The sequence below is a fragment of the Palaemon carinicauda genome, chromosome 31, assembly GCF_036898095.1.
Source record: "Palaemon carinicauda isolate YSFRI2023 chromosome 31, ASM3689809v2, whole genome shotgun sequence".
Taxonomy (NCBI): domain Eukaryota; kingdom Metazoa; phylum Arthropoda; class Malacostraca; order Decapoda; family Palaemonidae; genus Palaemon; species Palaemon carinicauda.
Genome location: NC_090755.1, coordinates 80,612,034 through 80,626,190, shown reverse-complemented (window position 1 = coordinate 80,626,190; position 14,157 = coordinate 80,612,034). Strand labels below are relative to the sequence as shown.

The 14,157-nt window shown below is 39.3% G+C and overlaps 1 protein-coding gene across 1 annotated transcript in view; it reads left to right on the top strand.

Moving 5' to 3' along the window:
* POLDIP2 (DNA polymerase delta interacting protein 2) overlaps nucleotides 1-14,157 on the top strand; it is a 38,589-nt gene that overhangs the window by 17,265 nt on the left and 7,167 nt on the right. The window contains exons 4-6 of the mRNA XM_068355502.1: nucleotides 3,673-3,850; nucleotides 10,905-11,068; nucleotides 11,223-11,428. Coding sequence (XP_068211603.1) covers nucleotides 3,673-3,850; nucleotides 10,905-11,068; nucleotides 11,223-11,428 — 548 coding nt within the window. The remainder of the gene's footprint in view (nucleotides 1-3,672; nucleotides 3,851-10,904; nucleotides 11,069-11,222; nucleotides 11,429-14,157) is intronic.

Genomic DNA, 14,157 nt, shown 5'->3' with positions numbered 1-14,157 from the left:
AAGTCTACCAGTCGATGTGGGAAGTCTTCCGAAGCTGGTGCAAGTCGGTATCAGTATCCTCAACCAGTACCTCTGTAACTCAGATAGCTGACTTCCTTTTATACCTAAGGAAGGAAAGATCTCTTTCAGCTCCCACGATCAAGGGTTACAGAAGCATGTTGGCAGCAGTCTTCCGTCACAGAGGCTTAGATCTTTCCAACAACAAAGATCTACAGGACCTCCTTAAGTCTTTTGAGACCTCGAAGGAGCGTCGTTTGGCCACACCAGGTTGGAATTTAGACGTGGTACTAAGATTCCTTATGTCAGAAAGGTTCGAGCCACTACAATCAGCCTCCTTTAAAGATCTCACTTTGAAGACTCTTTTCCTCGTCTGCTTAGCAACAGCTAAAAGAGTCAGTGAGATACACGCCTTCAGCAGGAACATCGGATTTTCATCTGAAACGGCTACATGTTCCTTACAGCTTGGTTTTCTAGCCAAAAACGAACTTCCTTCTCGTCCTTGGCCTAAATCGTTCGATATTCCAAGCCTTTCTAATTTGGTCGGAAATGAACGAGAAAGAGTCTTATGCCCTGTTAGAGCTCTTAAGTACTATTTGAGACGAACTAAATCTTTACGAGGGCAGTCAGAAGCTTTATGGTGCGCTATTAAGAAACCTTCTTTACCTATGTCGAAGAATGCAGTTTCCTATTATATCAGACTTTTGATTCGAGAAGCTCATTCCCATCTGAATGAGGAAGACCATGCTTTGCTGAAGGTAAGGACACATGAAGTTAGAGCTGTCGCAACTTCAGTAGCCTTCAAACAAAACAGATCTCTGCAGAGTATAATGGACGCAACCTATTGGAGAAGCAAGTCAGTGTTCGCGTCATTTTATCTTAAAGATGTCCAGTCTCTTTACGAGAACTGCTACACCCTGGGACCATTCGTAGCAGCGAGTGCAGTAGTGGGTGAGGGCTCAACCACTACATTCCCCTAATCCCATAACCTTTTTAATCTTTCTCTTGAAATGTTTTTTATTGTTGTTTTTGGGTTGTCCGGAAGGCTAAGAAGCCTTTCGCATCCTGGTTGATTTGGCGGGTGGTCAAATTCTTTTCTTGAGAAGCGCCTAGATTAGAGGTTTTGATGAGGTCCTTTAGTATGGGTTGCAACCCTTGATACTTCAGCTCCTAGGAGTCGCTCAGCATCCTATGAGGATCGCGAGGCTCAGTAAGGAAGACGTACTTAAAAAGGCAGAGTAATTGTTCAAGTCGACTTCCTTACCAGGTACTTATTTATTTTATGTTTGTTATTTTGAATAACTGCTAAAATGAAATACAAAATACTTAGCTCTTAAATGTAAACATATAATGCTGGTCTCTACCCACCCCCCTGGGTGTGAATCAGCTTATATGATCACCGGCTAAGTTTAATATTGAAAAATTTTATTTTCATTAGTAAAATAAATTTTTGAATATACTTACCCGGTGATCATATATTAAAGGACCCTCCCTTCCTCCCCAATAGAGACCCAGTGGACCGAGGAGAAAATTGGTTCTGTGTTTACTTGGAGTACTTGAGTACCTGCTCGACAGATGGCGCTGTTGATGTACACCCCCTCCTGTATAGCGATCGCTGGCGTATTTTGTCCTTAGGTTTTTCTGTCGGGCAGCAGAGCTGACAGCTTATATGATCACCGGGTAAGTATATTCAAAAATTTATTTTACTAATGAAAATAACATTTTTCTACTGGATATCAGCAGCCTCCCAGGCACCAAATGTATTAGATTTTATCATTTCAAGTGGCACTTTATTTTATTTCTAACAATGATAATGATAATTTAGAGTACCTGGAAGTATCCTGTTTGCTTAGCTATCTTCTTAAGCTCTATTTCAACAGTAAACTTACTTTAGTGCCCCTAAAACTATAACCTGATATTGTTGTTGTTTTTTCAAAGCCTTTATCCATATTCTGAGATGCCACATTATCACACTGCTTTTATTAGCAGTTAAACATATTTTACTATACTGTATATGAGTATCCAGACTTCAGCCAACTACAAGTGTCAAGTTTGGGGAACAAATTAATAACAGGAATTTTTAGAATCTATATTAATTTTTATTGATCTTGACTTTCCCCAATTTGGGTGGTAGCCTACATAAGAATAATGAACTGGATTGTATTAGATGTTTAAATCTCATCAAAAGGCACACCCTCTGACCACATCTTATAACACTTCAGTACCATTTTTAAGTGGTCTAGAGAGTGAGAGCTAGTAGGAATAGAAAGTCAGAATGAGTACATAAAGCCTGTTGTACTCATTTATCTGGATAATGGTCACTGACATGAAAAGGGATTTTGCATATCGTCACCCTCATAAACTAACTGCCTAAGTCATTTTCTCCACTTGTTGGGAAATAAAAAAAACCTTCTCATTTCCAAATTCTTTATATCATTGTATTGAGCTTCAATTAACAAATTCTGATTCACAAATTCTTCTGTTTAGAATTTGTGAATTGAAGCTCAAGACAATGATATAAGAAATTAGGAAATGAGAGGGTTTTTTTTTGATTTCCTAACAAGTGGAGAAAATGACTTAGGCAGTTGGTTTATGAGGGTGACGATATGGAACCATAATATATGAAGACTCTTTACTGGCAAATACTAAGAAATTACTTGATGTCTACAGAAATCTATAGGAAAGGCTAAGAAATTAGTAGGGAAAGGTGACTTAGTAGAAGCTTGGGTAGAAGTAACCAGGACATATCTAAATCACATAAAGGGAAATTCTGAAGTAAAGACTTTCTTGATTGTAATGTAGTCAGTTATGTGGTTGAACTACTGAATTTGTACAATAGAAAAAGAGTCCTTATTAATATTTCTGTAATAATGTAGAGTATTCTTTTGAGTAGTGTTATTGATATCGTTGGTCAAGAAAGGCTGTAATATTGATGTAAATTGCCCTGCACTATTGCCTCAATTTTTCTAAATTGAGTTGTTGTTGTAAGGAAATATTTTACAAAACCACTGATTTGACATTCCTAGCTCAGAGGGTTAGCTTGAGAGAATTGATATATCATATCTTATTTAATAAATCATAACGGCTGAAAGTGAAGATTCTGACAAAACTATAAAGGATTTATTTACAAAGCCTGACATTTAGTGCTGATTGAAAACAAGATAGCCACGTTAGTATTCTGTATATTACAATAGTGTTCTTATTTTTGCTATTTTCTTCTTTGTTCACAAAAGGTCATTTTATTCTGTACTGTATATGTTTTCTCTGTAAAAGGATTCTATTTTAGCTTATTCTATTTCACATTACATGTTCATTTTGATCAGTAAGTAGCTGTGTATACAATGATCAAGTCTTTTATTACCTTCCTTTTTTGTATTCTATATTTGAATTTTTTATCTTCACGTAATATTTAGTACTATAGGAATCGACTTCATCTTATACCAAATTACCTTTATAGTTAAAAAAAAATTTCGGTTACCATTTCTATCATCAGTTTGTAAAGGAAAAGTGATGTGTATTTCAGTTAATGATGTGTGCTTTTTGCCTTATCATTTCGTTTTGTTTATCATCATCATCATCTACTCCTATTGACGCAAAGTGACTTAGTTTATTATAGGATAATTTATTTGTTTGTTTTACAATTATTGTATATTACATGCTATGTAAACATTTCAGAGAGCTCAAACAGAGGCAGTAACATTTTTAGGAAATCAAGACAATGGTAGAACATTGTATGCAGTTCCTGGATTGGATTATATTGCTCATGAAGATGTTATGCCATATATAGCTGGAGATAAAAAGCCAATTCGACATGACCTTTTTGACAAGTTCCTTCAGCATCATGGAGAAAGAGGTAAACTTGTACTCCAAGCTTTTGTTTATCTATGGAATCATTTTGATATGTGGTGATTAATGAAGGCATTTAAAGAGTTTATTTACATTTGTTATTACACATCATACAAGCCTTTGTTCTTTAATCTAGAGATTATTTCAGTGTGAGCTAGAATTGGTTGTTAAAGATGGGTATCGAGCGGTTAATCAACTTACTAGGGTTCGGGGTGAGGAGCCCCGCCCCCAGTTGAAGAGCCCTCACTTTTGATTCAGCTAGTGTCATGTATAGCTATACAGACTGCTCCTGTCAAACATTAATTTTCTTTCTTTTTTCAAGAAGTGAATGTTGGTTGTTAATTATTAACGCAAGAATTGAATGTTGGTGGGGTAGTGGTGGAATCTGCAATATTTTGCTTAAACTGGCTGTAGTTCTACTCTTCCTCTGTGCTTCTTGGGGGCATGATCGTTCCCGGGCATCCCCATGTGTTGAGTGAAGGTCTTGGGCCTAGTGGAGTGTTAGGCCTTTGTCCTGAGAGGAAGTTGTGAGCAAGGCATTCGTAGGGGTTGGACTGGGTAACGCCCAAGGAAACTCCTGTGAGGTCTTTTGTTGTTTCTGTCTACTGAGGTACAACTGCTGCAGTCACCCCTATGCATATCCCTCTGGATTGACCTCAGGGAAATGCGCTGCCAAGGTCCATAGTCTTTGAATCTACAGTCAGCCCTTATTTTTCGCTAGGTTTAGGCTACAGAGATGGACGCAATAAGGGAAAAATTGCAAAAGCGTGTTGCCCTCGGTTGGGATAACTCCTAACCTAACCTAATACTGTAACTCACTGCCATTGCCTACGCTCGGATAATTAACCTGCTAAGTACTGCTTAATATTGTTTTTACTTGGTTTCTATCACAGTATAGTTGTTACCATCTAGTAGTACCGTATAATTCTCTGATACTGTAGTGTATATTACCGTAATATGCTACAGTACTATCACTACAGTAAAACTTAACTATACTGTAAGTGTTCTCTGTTTTGGCGCATAAGTAACCTACATTTACAATAAACAACATTATAGAAATTCTGTACTGTATATATTTTATACAATGACCACTAACCATTTTTGTATGTCGTACACAGCAATATTGAAAAAAGACCCAATTCCTAATGATCATCTCTTTCCCAGTAATCCAACATCTACAGTAACCCAGTAATAATATTCATCACATCTTCGACTTCAATGGGTTAGAAAATTAAAAGATAATGATACTGTAACAGTATCATTAGTTAAATTACAATCTTTGCATAAATGCATTCAGCCACAATAACAACAGAAAAAAAGGGGTTTTGCTTGTATTTTAATATTTCAATGATTTTTTCTACTTACACTGTAATTTGGAAGGATTGACGTAACATATAGAGTAGTATGGTCAGTATAATCATATACTGTAGTTGTGTGTTCAAGTAAAATAAATATGATAATTAATTTTATCTTTACAGTAAAATAATTCGCTTTTGTTCATCTAGCATTGCTTACATTTTCTGCCAAGAGGTGGCATAGATGGTATGTTTACATACAGTTTTCTTAATGACGAGTACTCTATGTAAAATTGTAAACATTGTTAGAAGTCACAAAAAAATATACCGAGAATAAATCCATTTCCAATTGTAGCTCAAAACATCCAATTTCGTTAGGGAACGTTATAGCATTCTAGAAAATTACAATTATTTAAATCCTGTAGTTAATTGTGCTTTAATAAAACATTTATGTACTTTTGTTTTAAATTTCAGGTGTATTTTAACAATCAAGTATTACTGACTTTCACTCTACGTCATGATCAAATCAGCTGATGTCTCGCTCTTATGAGCAGATGGTAGAGGTGGATGAATTAGGAGCTGACCCTGGGTTGACTTCCGTATTAAGAAAGGGTTATATAGTCTTTTATCGACTTTCCCCCCTCCACTGACTTAAGTCCACCTGTGACGATGTCCTATACTAAGGGATCAGCAAAGGACCAGGCCCTGTAGGCCGAAATTAGGACCACGCTAGAGAAGGGTGCTCTCTAGGAGGTCCGGGGAGGGTCTCCAGGCTTTTACAGTCGCTTATTTCTTGTAGAAAAGCAGTCAGGAGGCTGAAGACCCGTGATAGACCTCTCAGCCTTGAACGAGTTTGTCCAATAGACTCACTTCAAAATGGAGATAGCACTAACAGTCAGACAGGCTGTTAGACCAAATGACTACATCTCATTGGACCTGATAGACGCGTACATCCAGATCCCAATACATCCGTTGTCAAGGAAGTACCGACGCTTTACTATGGACGATCAGATATACCAATTCAAAGTACTGTGTTTTGGCCTGTCCACAGCACCTCAGGTGTTCACAAGTGTCCTTACTCTAGTGTCCACTTGGCCACACTAGAACGGTATTCGTCGTCTTCTATATCTAGATGATTGGCTAGTTCTGGCAGACTCAAAGGAGACCCTCTCTCTTCCATCAAGAAAAACTTTTGGCCTTTTGTCAGGATCTAGGGATCCTTATAAATTGAGAGAAGTCTCATATGCAACCGGTCCAAGATATGCTATATGTAGGGATGAGAATCAAGATCACACTAGGCAAGGTCTTTCTGTCCAAGGACAGAGCAGAGACACTGAAAGAGGTAGCCCAGGACTTCCTCGTGAGAGACAAACTGCCAGCACATCGATGGCAGAAACTATTAGGGCACCTAACTTCACTTGAAAAGTTGGTTCCTCACGTCCATCTCTGCATTCGGTCACTTCATTAGCAGCTGAAGACCTTTTGGTCTCGGCACACACACCCACCGGACACACTAGTACCAGTGGGTATCGATCAAAAGAGATCTGAGCTGGTGGGTGTTAGACACCAACCTGCTCGAGGGATTAGACCTCACCTCTCCTCCCCCAGATTTGATGCTCTTCACAGATGCATCAAAAGAAAAGAAGGGTGGGGCTCATCTGTTACACCTGACGGCATCCATGCTTTGGTCCAAATGTGAAAGGCGGTACCACATCAACCTCTTGGAAATGAAAGCCTCTTTTCTGACTCAAGCATTTCCATCAACTCCTTTCCGTACACCACGTAGTGCTGATGAGCGACAACACTGCGATGGTAGCTCACATAAACAAACAAGGAGGTACTTTTTCTCAGCTCCTGTGCCAACAAGCTGTAGAAATCCTCAGATGGACGGAAGACAATGCGGTAACGTTAACAGCCCGCTTCATCCCCGGCAAAAAGAACGTGCTGGCAGACAATCTGAGCAAGAGGACTCAGATAGCTGGTACTGAATGGTCTTCAAATCAACAGATAGCCAACAAAGTCTTGACTTTGTAGGGTTCACCGACAATAGATTTGTTCGTGACGTCTCTCAACCGGAAACTTCTATTGTACTGATCTCCAGTACCGGACCCACAGACGTTCTGTCAGGACGCCTTTCAAGTTCTGCCTAGTAAGGAAGTTACTGAACAAGGTCAGGGCATCCCAAGACCTGATGATGACCCTAATAACTCTGCTATGGCAGCATGCAGAATGGTTCCCAGATATTGTACCTCTGCTCACAAACACACCGAGGGAATTGCCCCCACTTCCCGATTTACTCACCAGCCACACGTGAAGATTTTCCACCGAGCAGTGACATTGCTGTCTCTCCACGCCTGGAGGATATCAAGTAACGCCTCGAAAGGAGAGGCTTTTTGAAGCCAGTTGCTAGACATATGTTGGGTTACCTCTGGGACTCATCGACTGCAGCGTACCAATCAAAGTGGCAAGTCTTTTGTGGTTGGTGTAGTGGGAGGGGTATCCATCCTCTCAGTGCCTCTATCCTAACTATAGGGAAGTCTTTACTGTATCTCAGGGAGGAAAAACTATTAGGTTGCGGCAGTGAAGGCTTTCGTTCAGCCTAAGCCTGGTCTTTGAACTGAACGGAGTGAACATTTCCTCCTCGAAGGAATTGTCTCTCCTGCTTCGAAACTTTGAGCGATCGCGCCCTCAGTCGGAAGTCAGACCATCCCAGTGGAACGTTGTCAAAGTCCTATGTTCCCTGAAAGGAGCCCCTTACGAACCGCTGAAACAAGCCTCTGACAAGACTTGACTCTTAGGTGGCTTTCCTGTTAGCCCTGGCGTCTGCAAGCAGAGTCAGCGAGCTTCATGGCTTTTCCTATGACATCGCCCATCCTTGCTACTCATTGTAAAAAACACACACACACACACACACACACTCTCTCTCTCTCTCTCTCTCTCTCTCTCTCTCTCTCTCTCTCTCTCTCTCTCTCTCTCTCTCTCTCTCTCTCTCTCTCTCTCTCTCTCTCATATATGGGAGACTTACTTCAATGCAGCTGTAAACTGGGACACTGAATTCTACATCAAACACAGAGGGACATAGACATAGAATTTGTCAACAATGAATTCCTTCATCAGTAGGTCAAAGAACCAACCAGGGGAAGTAACATACTAGATATTGTGCTAACAGCAGAAGAAAATATAGTATCCAGTGTTTCAGTAGGCAAAAATATTAGCCGAAGTGACCACAGAATAGTTAGATTTCAGGTAAATATTCCTCATCTAGAAGAAAGGAAAATTATAAAAAAAACTAGACTACAGATGTAGTAACTGGAAAATCTGAAGGAATACACCAAGAATTTAGAATATGATGAAACTGGGAACATGATACACAATGGGACTCCTTTGTAGAAATATATAAAGAAAAAAGGGCTTAACATATACTGCATAGCAAAATTTTATCAAATTGAACTCCAGAACCTAAGTGGTTCAACAGAGAAATAGCTAATGTAATAAGAAGTAGAGACAGGAAACATAAATCAATGGGTCCACACCCTTCAATTCATGTAATTTTCAAGCACAAGAAGTTAAGCCGAAAAGTAGATAAACTAGTTAGAAAGGCTAAGATCAATGAAGAGAAAAGATTGGCTTCAGGTAGTAAATAGAACCCAGAAGTAAGGTCTAGGGTCTCCTTATTTTTTATTCTAATCTACTCATATAAAAAGGGGATCCTGGGTAAAGCCAAAAAGCCAGATTAGCATGGACATCCACCCTCCTAATAGGTGATTCAGCCCTATAAATAGCGTAGGTTTGTATTCAAGTTACGGAATAAATGACAAATTTGGAAATAATTACTTTTTCCTAAAGATACAAACCTTTAGCTATTTATACAAAATTACCTGCTGACCCTGTCCCCCTTGAAGTCCTACCTCCGAGCAAAGTGAAGCAGTCACAGGTGTGTGAGTGAAGGGGAGTTTCTTTAAATTTGTATGAGTTTTAAAATTTTAGGTGTGATTCTCGACAGCAAATTTACTTTTGAGAAACACATTAGGTCTGTGTCTTCTTCAATTGCACAAAAGATTGGCTTATTGAGAAAGTCTTTTAAGATTTTCGGTGATCAATCTATTCTGAAGAAGTGTTTTAATTCTTTCATTCTACCTTGTTTTGAGTATCGTTCTCCTGTCTGGTCTTCAGCCACTGATTCTCATCTTAATTTGTTGGACAGAAACTTACGGTCTATTAAATTTCTTATTCCTGATCTAGATATTAATCTTTGGCACCGTTGTTCAATTAGTTCATTATGCATGTTGCATAAGATTTTTCATAACTGACCATCCTTTACATTCAGATCTCCCTGGAAAATTCTATCCTGTTCATAGTACTAGGCAGGCAGTTAATTCTAATAGCCATGCCTTCTCCATCATGAAGCTCAATACTACACAGTATTCTAGAAGTTTTATTCCAGCTGTTACCAAGTTGTGGAATGGTCTTCCAAATCGGGTAGTTGAATCAGTAGAATTTCAAAAGTTCAAAGTTGGAGCAAATATTTTTATGGTGACCAGGCTGACATGAGTCTTTTTATAGTTTATTAATGACATATCTGTTTTTGACGTTGTTAATAGTTTATATAGGACCTATCTATTTTGACGTTGTTACTGTTTTAGAATGATTTATTGTTAACTTGTTCTCATCATTTATTTATTTCCTTATTTCCTTTCCTCACTGGGCTATTTTTCCCTATTGGAGCCCTTGGGCTTATAGCATCTTGCTTTTCCAACTAGGGTTGTAGCTTGGCTAGTAATAATAATAATAATAATAGTTAACGCTCACTAGATTTTAATGGTTAGTACTTTCAGCTTTGGTGAAAGTATTATCCGTATAAATAGCTTAAAGGTTTGAATTGTTAGGAAAAATTATTTCAAAATTTGTCATATTACATACATTATTATTGGATACAATTAATTGAAACACCAGTTTAATCAAAATCTGGTTTATTTCAAATTCTGTATAGTTGTAATTATTTACCACAATAAGTAGATATACTGTACAGTGTACAGCGAAAACTAGGATGACCTGGATGGAGAGGGGTAAGTGGCGTAAAGCACGGCCAGTGTAAAGGAGCGTTGGCTATATGAAATCATGGCGTTGCAAGAGTATTTGTCGTGAATATGGGATTTTTTATTTATTAGGTATTGCGGTTCTCTGTGCAACGTGTAAGTGAATTCGCAAAGGGGGAACTCACATAAAAAGAGGCCAGACCGTGTGGCCCGAATCTTTTGTACCTTTCATCCATATGAAAGACAGATAGGGGATGGCCGTGGTCCTCGATCGATTAGCTTCTCTAGAGATCATATGTTGATCACTTCCGGGGAAGAAAATTAACTTCCCTGTTTGTGTTCCAGGGAACCGTCAACCCACCAAGCAGCGTCTCCCTAATTAAAGGACAAGGTTTTTGATGGTTAGGAACAAATGAACATTTTTTTTAAGTAATTTTCACTTTTCTTAGCCATACAAACTTGTCATTTAATCTAACTTCTGTTATCAACCATCCCTCTCCCAAAAAGTCAAAAGAGAGGGCTTTCTGACTGTAAATTGGGCAGGGCTCCTTGCTCTGCACCCTCACTAGTTGGAAAACTGCAATTATCCAATTTTAACAACCAATTCAAGCTTGCATAGAAACAATATCCTTTGTTGAAAGACTCAGGTTTGTATGAATAGGGAAAATACAAATTACTTAAAAATTTTGCTTTTTTTGGATAATCTCTATTTGTACATATCTCTTTATAGATCCTCCTTTTGGCCCTCGAGAAACACTAAAGGCTTGGCAAGAACGTAACCATCCATGGCTTGAATTGTCTGATGTACACAAGGAAACAACAGAAAATATTAGGGTCACTGTCATTCCATTTTATATGGGATGTAGAGAATCACAAAGTACCAATGTTTATTGGGTAAGGTTATAAAGATAGATTTATCACATTTTAGTACCTGTATATAGTATTAGGAGTTTGTGAATTTAAAGTTGAAAGTTTAAAAAGTAAGTTTATTCCTACGCTGGTGTGAATCTCAGTTTTTTTAACCGTTTTATGATAAACTCTATTTCAGTGGCGGTACTGTATACGTCTTGAAAACTTAGGAGAATTGACTGTCCAGTTACGAGAAAGACATTGGCGGATTTTTAGCCTTTCTGGTACGTTGGAAACAGTCAGAGGGAGAGGTGTAGTTGGTCAAGAACCTGTCCTATCATCACAACAACCTGCCTTCCAATATTCATCCCATGTCTCCTTGCAGGCTCCTTCTGGTCATATGTGGTAAGATTTTAATTCGTTAATTCTTACGTAACTAGCATTGTGAATTATCGTAACATATCTCTTGAGAACTGAATTTCTCATGATATCATATAGTGGCTCGCAAGATTTTTGTAGGCTGAAATAAATGTTAAAAGAGTGATCAGAAGTTGATGCATGTTACCAGTACATGAACAAGACATGCCAGGAGGATATACTAATGAGCACTGTGTGTTGACATGAAGCATACAGTATTTGTGTGTACTTGATATTTTTTATATTCTTTAAGAATTGTAAACCAAAGTCATATAGAATTAGTCCATGTGCTAATCAGTCATTGAAATCAACTTAAGGTAGTTAATTAGTCGTAGGTAAAGAATAGTGGTTTCCTATATTTCTCATAATTGTAAACCACATTGTTCCTACATGAATATAAACCCTCAAATTTTTATAGGAGTATGATTTCAGCGAAGCTGGAACTCGCCTATTAAGATATATAACAAGGTGTGAATGTTAATGGTAGGTTGCGAAGAAGCACCCCCCCCCCCCCCAGCACTTTATACTGAATAGCCACTTTGATTTCAAGCACAGAGCAGTATGCACAAACTCTCTGCGCTCAACAAAGCTCGGCTGTTTTGTCTAAACATTTTACTTTTTCTTTTCAGGTTATTTGTGTGATTGTGATGGAGAAGCCTGGCTCTTACTTCTCAGGCTCTGGTGCTCAAACTATTGTGTCTTCCTCAGCTTCTTGTAGAGTTGAATCCTCCATAAGAAAACCTTTGTAACTTTAATCTACCCCTTCGGGCAGGGTTCAGGTCAGGTAGATTTATCACCTTTCCCCAGTGAAGGTGGTATTCCCCACCCTTCCCCTTGAAGTTCATTGCCGTAGTAGGTAACGACATCATTGTTTCCATGGACATGGCCCTAAATACCATGTGCCATACCTTACGCCTTGCTGGCACTCCATCCACAGAAAAACCTACAAAATGTCTTGGCTGTGCCTTCCTTGTCTGCCGCCCCACCTTCAGAGAGAGCATCTTGTCCATCAGTCTCAGCCTGCCTAGGGAAAAAATTACTGATCTTCCTCTTCTGTTGTGTTCATCGTTGCCACTTGCAAAGGAATTATTATTATTATTACCTGGTAAGCTACAACCCTAGTTGGGAAAGCAGGATGCTATAAGCCCAATGGCTCCCACCAGGGAAAATAGCCCAGTGAGAAAAGGAAACAAGGAATAATAAAATATTCTAAGAACAGTAACAACTTTAGAATAAATATTTCCTATATAAACTATAAAAACTTGAACAAAACTAGAGGAAGAGAAATTAAGATAGAATAGTGTGCCCGAGTGTACCCTCAAGCAAGAGAACTCTAACCCAAGATAGTGAAAGACCATGGTACAGAGGCTATGGCACTACCCAAGACTAGAGAACAATGGTTAGATTTTGGAGTATTCTTCTCCTAGAAGAGCAGCCTACCATTGCTAAAAGCATCTCTTCTATCCTTACCAAGAGAAAAGTAGCCACTGAACAATTACAATGCAGTAGTTAACCCCTTGGGTGAAGAAGAATTGTTTGGTAATCTCAGTGTTGTCAGGTGTATGGGGACAGAGGTGAATCTGTAAAGAATATGCCAGGCTATTCGGTTCATGTGTAGGCAAAGAATAGTGAACTGTATTTAGAAATAAGGAGCCAATGTAGTACTGTCTGGCCTGTCAAAGGACCCCATAATTCTCTAGCGGTAGTATCTCAACGGGGGCCTGGTGCCCTGGCCATCCTACTAGGTAAGGGGAAGAAACAACTTAATCGTCCTCCTTTTTCTAGTCCTGTACCTTTGACCTCATCCTCTTCCCAGCCCTGTGCATCTGACCTAGTCACATCATACTTTTACCAACCCCCTTCCAGGTGCTTGACGGGTAGAGCTGTACCTCTCACCATTGGGAAAGTGAGGTGGTATGAGGTGCAGATGCTTCCGGTCCTGCTACAGCTATGTGTTGTTCTCTTCCTTCATCAGACAATGAAAGTGCGAGTGAGACCTTCCAAATTAGACCAATGAAGTGATGAAAAACGTCATAGCCAAAGAGTTCCACAAATAATATCTCCACTCGACTGTTCTTCACAGGTACAATCCTCGTATGATGGTTCTTTGCTTTTATGATCTCCATGCACATGATCATTATTACACGCACGTTGTCCTTCCTTTGCATGATCTGCAGAACCTATACTTTTTCCCATCCCATGAGTTTGATGATACTGTAGAAAAGTGGAGGAACTCGAGGGAGGCCTTCCTCTTTCATTGGGCAGTCACCTGTAAGGAACTTGGCACCTCAAAGAAAGGCATCCACCATAACATCATCTATGACCCTTTTAAAGATGACTTTGAAAAAGCCGATGCTATTGGAAAGACATGGACTGCTCAGCCTTTTTGTGCCCATTTTGGTCAGTAGGTGTTGGGGTAGGTTGGGAGATAGAGTGTGCCAGGTTCAGCAGTTCCCTCCTACTGCTGCCACAAGTGAAGCTTATTAAGCTATTGAGCAAGGTGGTGGCATTACGGAGCCAAAGTTTGGATGTTAGAGGTCCTTTGGGATGGGTACCACCTCCCATTCATTGAATCTTACCCTTCCTCACTCAGACTCCAATGACGTTTTCATCTTACTAAGCGAGTCCCCGACAAATCCCTTCCCCTTTGAACAAAGTTGAAGATGCTTGAGATTGTACGAAATGGCTCGCTAGGCTTTTACATTCAGCTGTTCCTT